Source organism: Myotis daubentonii, chromosome 2 (genome assembly GCF_963259705.1).
Source record: "Myotis daubentonii chromosome 2, mMyoDau2.1, whole genome shotgun sequence".
Lineage (NCBI taxonomy): Eukaryota > Metazoa > Chordata > Mammalia > Chiroptera > Vespertilionidae > Myotis > Myotis daubentonii.
In genome coordinates, this window is record NC_081841.1 from 107,049,471 (window position 1) to 107,055,992 (window position 6,522).

Genomic DNA, 6,522 nt, shown 5'->3' on the forward strand with positions numbered 1-6,522 from the left:
TAAACCTTGTTTGTTTGGCCCGTGTTAGCCTTTGAGTTTGACATGCTTGTTCTAGGCTGCTTGAGCAGTAATTGATAGGAGGCAGTCATGCCATCTGTACCCCCTACCTGGGCAGAGGGTCCCTGTCTGTATTGCCCCCAGGGGCTCTGTCAACAGCCATCTGGCCCCAGGGGTGAGCATCTGATGGGCAAATGCATGACCTGCCTGAGGCCACCTTCAGTGGAGCTGGTCACCTTCAGTGTGACATTTGGGGTTCCAGCTCACCCAGAGCCATTATGGGGGTGCTTCCCTCATTCCTCTGCTCAGTGTGAGTGGAAGCCTGCCAGCACCACTCTGTGGACCTTGCAGTGAAGTGGGGCCTAGCTAGTAACATTTTTTAAAGTGTGCTTCCAAGTAACATTTCAGTTATGTGAAGCCATCTGTGGATTGAATACGGGCCAGCTGGTTCAGTCCCTTCCATCCTGTCACTATCTGTCTAATAAACACACTTTATCTGCATCACACCGTGGATACAAAGTGGAGGAATATCAGGGTTAAACACACTGCTGTTGAGGCAGGTCATGAAAAGTGCGTCTTCAGTCCAAAATACCGACTCCTTGTTGCTGGGCTCACCGATGTCACATCCCGGAACTTGAAAATCTGACTTTATATGGCAAAAGAGACTTTGTAGAAGTGACTAAATTGTGGATCTTGAGATGGAGAGATAATCCTGTAACCACCAGTGCCCTTAGAAGAGGGGACAAAGGGACATTTGACAGTAGCACAGATGAGGAAAGTGGGTGTTGAGGAGTGCTGCAGCCAGGAGCCAGGGAATGCCACAACCTCCAGAAATGGAATAGGAATAGGTCTTCCCCTTGGGCCTCTGGTAGGAACTAGCCTTGCCAACAGCTAGGTGTTATCCCAGTAACACTGACCTCAGACCTCTGCCCCCAGAACTGTCTGAGGATAAATCTGTGTTGTTTTAAGGCACTGAGTTTGTGGTGAGTTGTATTGCAGCCTCAGGAAACTAATACACTCCCTCGGCCAGTACCCCTTACTCAGTTATGTCCCCCAGGCATGTAGGTGTGGTGCAGTCCCGGTTTCCACCTAGCCCACCAGCAGATCTTGTGACAGCTGGTCCAAAACTGGCAGAAATTCAAGTGCCATCTGACTGCTTACTTCTGCCTTTCACACCTCTTGATGGAGAACCTCAACTGACCCCTCCTGTTCCTTAGCTTGGTGTCCCTCCCACCTCATCTCTCAGCTCTCATCTCAACTACTTTAAAAAAAAAACTGTATAGAATTAAATGTAGAGATGGTAAAGGCAATGAGAGTGAAGACTTAGTCCTTTTGTGTTAAGTTTATATCCATTGAGAATCTTTATGTGTATGGATACACACGCATACACGCGCACACACACACACACATTTTATATATATTTCCCTTTAAGTCAATGTTGTGGGCATATAAGTAACATATGATAAGTCTATTTTAAGGTGCAGGTTATTGAATTTTGAAAAATGTCTATAGTTGTGTAGCCACCAGTACAGTTTCCTTATCTGTTTTGCAGTCACTCCTTCATTAACCTGACTCCAGGCAATCCCTGTCCTGTCTTCTAACAGTGTCAACTGCTGGGAGATTGTATGTTTGTCGTCGTTAAGGGGATCTGGCATATTAAAACATCTGGCAATAGGTTTTTCATTTAAAATGTTTTCAGCCGAAACCGGTTTGGCTCAGTGGATAGAGCGTCGGCCTGAGGGCTGAAAGGTCCTGGGTTCAATTCCGGTCAAGGGCATGTACCTGGGTTGCGGGCACTTCCCCAGTGGGGGATGTGCAGGAGGCAGCTGATTGATGTTTCTCTCTCATCGATGTTTCTAACTCTCTATCTCTCTCCCTTCCTCTCTGTAAAAAAATCAATTAAAAAATATATATATATAAAAAATGTTTTCATGTAAAATGTGTAATTAGTTTTAGACTTGTAGTAAAAATGTTTAAGAGCATATGACTAAGTTATAAATGATATTGGAATATATACAAGAATTTGAAAGCTTCTATATTTATTTATAATTTTGATTTATTAGAGTTTTTAACGAGTTGTTACAAATATCAGAAGAAAATGTTTAAAATAAAAATATTTTATTTAGTAATACTAAAGAATTAAATAAAGTATTGACAGGGAGAAAAGCCTAAACTGAAAAGAGACCTAATCTCATCAGGTTAATCTTTTCAAAAGACTGTTTGAATTGCATCCACAGTTCATATTCTAGCTGTTCTTTTATGAGAACTCTATGATGTAGCCACTTAAAGATCAAAGAAAGCCAGGGAATATCAGAATATTCCGACTTGCTATTTTTACCTCTCTCTCTCTCTCTCTCTCTCTCTCTCTTTTAATTTAAGATATCCTTTTGTCAGTTTCATGGGAGGGGGGAATAACTCAGCAAATAAAGTTTAAAAAAGAGAAAGTGATTTTATAAGAGATGATTTCTAATTTAAAAAGTGGATTTGGGTCTGTGAATGCAGTGATGTGTTACCTTTCTTAACTTTTACAGAGTGTGCAGTGCCAACTGGGTGACTGGGCTTCTAAATGCAGGGGTGGAAGAACATAATTGCCTTATATGTGACAAATTAAAAATATGTGTAAATATCAGAGGTATAGCATTTGGGTTTAATAATAAACATAGGGATAAAAATAATCTCTTACATTAAGAGGAAAATCATTTCAGTGAAATTTCCAAATAATTAACAGGTTAGAAAAAATAATATCTGGAATCTGGCCCAAAGGAAGAGGCAATTTCTGTTTCTATTGCCATTTGGACGTTTACAATGACGGGTTGAATGCAGGGCGACCTTTCTCACTTCTCAGTGGGAGGGAGAAGGAGCCCCACTTCAGGGCCATGGATCCCTCAAAGAGCAACACTGTGTAAGATGAGCTTTCATTTTCCACAAGAATTGAAATCAGGCACAATTGCAGAATTTAATTTCTGTATAAATGATGGATTTTCAAGGAGGTGAATCTAATTTTACATCCTGCCCAGGCTTTGAGTGGGCCAAGTAGACTGTGGTCAACTAAGTGTGGCCTCTTCATGGCATATAGGGATAAAATCCAATTTTAAAATGCAAACACTAAACACAATTATAGTGCCACTCACACCTCCAACCCCACTCAGTATCAAATTGTGGTCCAAAAAGTTTATCATCATTAACAGTCTCCAGGGTGGAACCTAAGAATCTGGACAAATCTCACACTCATTCAACGAGCCGCACTTTCCCTGTCTGATAACTGCTATTGCATTTTCTAAACAACCACAGCTTCACTGACACAGCACGGTTCACACTAGGACTTTCTAGTGGCCCTTCTCAGCCGGGAGAACTCAGCTTCGCTGCCTGAAACGCGAGGGTCACCCGTGTGTGATGGCGACCTTGTCTCCCAGGTACCCAAAGTGGCAGTACTTACGCACCAGCCCTGAGAGAACTGAGAAAACAGTCAATTAAATATTCTCTGAGGGGCGTACCTCTCTCTCCTTGTCCATCTGTCTGAGGAAGACTGCAGGCCATGTGTCAGAGGTGAAGTTAGCTCAAGCTCAGGAGATGGTCAGCCCATACCGCAGCCAGCTGAACACACTAATGAACTAGCTGCTCACATTAATCATAGTCTTTTCATCACAAAAGAATCATCAGAAAATTAAAGGGATTCATAAAAACAAATGGATAATTGACAGTGGACGGCGTTCTGCTGAATAAGAACTGCATTCGGTGGCTGTTGGAGGTGAAAAGTGTGATGAGGACCACACTCAGCACCACCACTGCTCATCGGCTCAGACACTGGCTGAGACAGAACAGCGTGTGCGCAGGACAGGAAATTCTGTCATGTTTTGGCCACACACCCACACAAATAGCCTTCCCTGTCACAGCAGCGTCCGTGTGGATGACAAATCAGGCATACACACAAAATGACACATGCACTTACACAGGGAGTGAACCCACACACTTTTATTTACACTTTAGAAAGCTACTGGGCTGTTCACAAAGAATGGTTAGGAAACATGAAGTTCATTTGCACTGTTAAAAAGGTGTAGTTTATTCATCCACCTGTAAAAATAATTTTCCTGGCAGCAGCAGTTAACTTCTAACCTCCCATTTTAGAACTTCAAGTATTTGAAAGGCACTTAAGTTTTCCCCTGCTTTTATTTCATTTTGTACCTTCTCATAGTAATTAACTGACTCATGAAGACAAAGCATTTCTTTTAAAATGTGGGCTTCACATGGAATTTCAGAATCCCAAATGACACCACATAGGCTTGCTCTAAGTTTCCTCTTAGTGCAGTTTGGCAAATATCCCAAATGAACTTCAACTCTGAGTTAAAAGTATCAAACAGGGATAGGGCGAAGTGCAGCTGTGGCCTTCTGGGCTGCCCAGAGGCTCCGGAGAGCTCAGGACAGAAAACCCAATGGCCCCAAACTGAAGTGACTGCGGACACCTGCCTCTTTATCATCCCAGAACAGTCCGCCACAGAGACAGAAACACCTGAGAAGGTCTCCTGGCTCAGGGCTCTTGGGTACCATGAATATCCTCAAAGGGCATCGGCCCCTGCGCACCGCTTTGCCCCCATCCCCATAGAAAGCATTGTCGTCCTCCCCACTCCACCTCCAGCGTTCAGGACAGCAAGCACTGACACAGAAACCTGACCTCTCGGGTGGTCTTCTCCCCCCACTCCAGCGCTCTCTGTCACTAGGCTCTCTAGCTGCTCAATGGAAGTGCACTTTGGTTTTGATGCTAGAAAAGTGGTGGAGACCACCACTAGCCGGCCACGTCACTGGGTCTGGCCTGACTGTTGCTGCCTTTCTGGCCTTGCTTGACCGTCGGGGGTCTGTGGGCAGCAAAGGTGGCATGTGCATCTCCACAGCGGGGTCACTGCCTGCTGCTGCTCATCAGGAGTCACTTCCAATCTGCTCTCTCCCGGGATGCTGCTGTCCCCATTCTCCAACACGACAGAATCTTTGCTGCCTCTCTGCCCTCCTGAGGGGTTGGCAGGGGCTGCCTGGAGGGGTAAAGGAGGAAGATGCAGACACAGGTGGGGAGACCTTCCTCACAGAATCTGCTGCCCAGGCTCCTGGTTGGCCCCATTCTGCTCTGTCATGATCAGGTGGTGGTTACTATTGTAGAATTTGTCAGGGTGGCCCTTCCCCTGTGTTTGGGAAAGCGCTGCCATGTTGAAGTCTGTTGCTGGTGGAGGGGCCCTGGAATAATGATGATTGTTGCCCATCCCAGGGAAGAGACAGAGAGCGTGTAGTAGAAGGGCACCCCAAGTACCAGTGTCTGTGGCCTAGTGGGAGGGGAGTGGGATCACATCCCCAGATATTGCTGCCCCCACCCTGGATTCAGCGGTGTCTGGGCCATAGTGGTTGGTCATGCCCTGTTTAAGCTTCTTCCAGCCCAGGTGGTATATCTCTAGCACGTTGAGTAAGAGGGACAGGCAGGCCACGACCAGCATGAAGATGATGAAGACGGTCTTCTCTGTGGGCCTGGAGATGAAGCAGTCCACCATGTTGGGGCAGGGCCACCGGTCACAGTGGTAGAGCGGCTTCAGTTGAAAGCCATACAGATAGTACTGTCCGACAATGAATCCCACTTCAAACAGCATCTTAAAGATGATGTTGAATATGTAGGTCCGGAGCAGGGCCCCTGCAATGGGGACCCTTCCCTGGTCGTCCCGCACTAGGGACCTATTCTTCTGGCCATGGTCGCTCTCTTCCTTTGCCTGCTCTTCCTCCCTGCCTTTCTTCTTCTCTTCCATACGCACGATGTGCAGCACATGCCCCAGGTAGATGAGGGTGGGTGTGGACACGAAGATGATCTGCAGCACCCAGAAGCGGGTGTGCGAGATGGGGAAGGCTTTGTCGTAGCACACGTTCATGCAGCCTGGCTGCTGGGTGTTGCAGGTGAAGCCTGACTGCTCATCTCCCCACACCGACTCCACCCCAGCTCCCAGCAACAAGATTCGGAAGATGAACAGGACTGTCAGCCAGACCTTGCCAATGACCGTGGAGTGCCCCTGTGCAGTATCCAAGAGTCTCCCCAGAAGGCTCCAGTCTCCCATTGCTCCAGACTGCCAGCCTGTAACGGAACATGTTTGTTAATAGTCAGGTAGGACAGGTGAGCTCAAGTCCAACCATCTGTCTTTGTACATAAAAGTTGGAATATAGTATAATTGGATGGCTGCCCTACTGCTTCCCAATGTGGCCTGTCCTGCAGAGCTCTTCACACAATGTGTATGTGCATCTCTGTATAGTGTACTCGTGTGTGTACATCTGTATGTGTGTGCATTGTGTACCTGTCTATGTGAGTCATGACACGTGGGTTAAACCAAGGTCTACAGCACCAATATAGTATTGTAGTCACCCTACAAAAGCATGGATTAAATGAGAGAAACACAGGTTACTTAACTCACGTCAGAGATAAGGAAATAAGACCAAGAAGGACAAGTGACTTTCCTAAGGGACACAGACCTCTCCCAGCCTCCTAACTCCAGCCTGGCCTCTTCC

At 46.2% G+C, this 6,522-nt stretch overlaps 1 protein-coding gene across 1 annotated transcript; it reads right to left on the reverse strand.

Annotated features, from left to right (window-relative positions):
• Nucleotides 1–4,782: 4,782 nt before the first annotated feature.
• Nucleotides 4,783–6,077, reverse strand: LOC132226276 (gap junction alpha-3 protein-like). The gene has a single exon (XM_059681058.1). The coding sequence runs from the start codon at nt 6,075–6,077 to the stop codon at nt 5,304–5,306; it is 774 nt and encodes a 257-aa protein (XP_059537041.1). The 3' UTR covers nt 4,783–5,303.
• Nucleotides 6,078–6,522: the final 445 nt, after the last annotated feature.

Excerpts from the sequence above, each read along its gene's own strand:
- LOC132226276 (XM_059681058.1), bottom strand. The coding sequence starts at position 6,077 with ATGGGAGACTGGAGCCTTCTGGGGAGACTCTTGGATACTGCACAGGGG.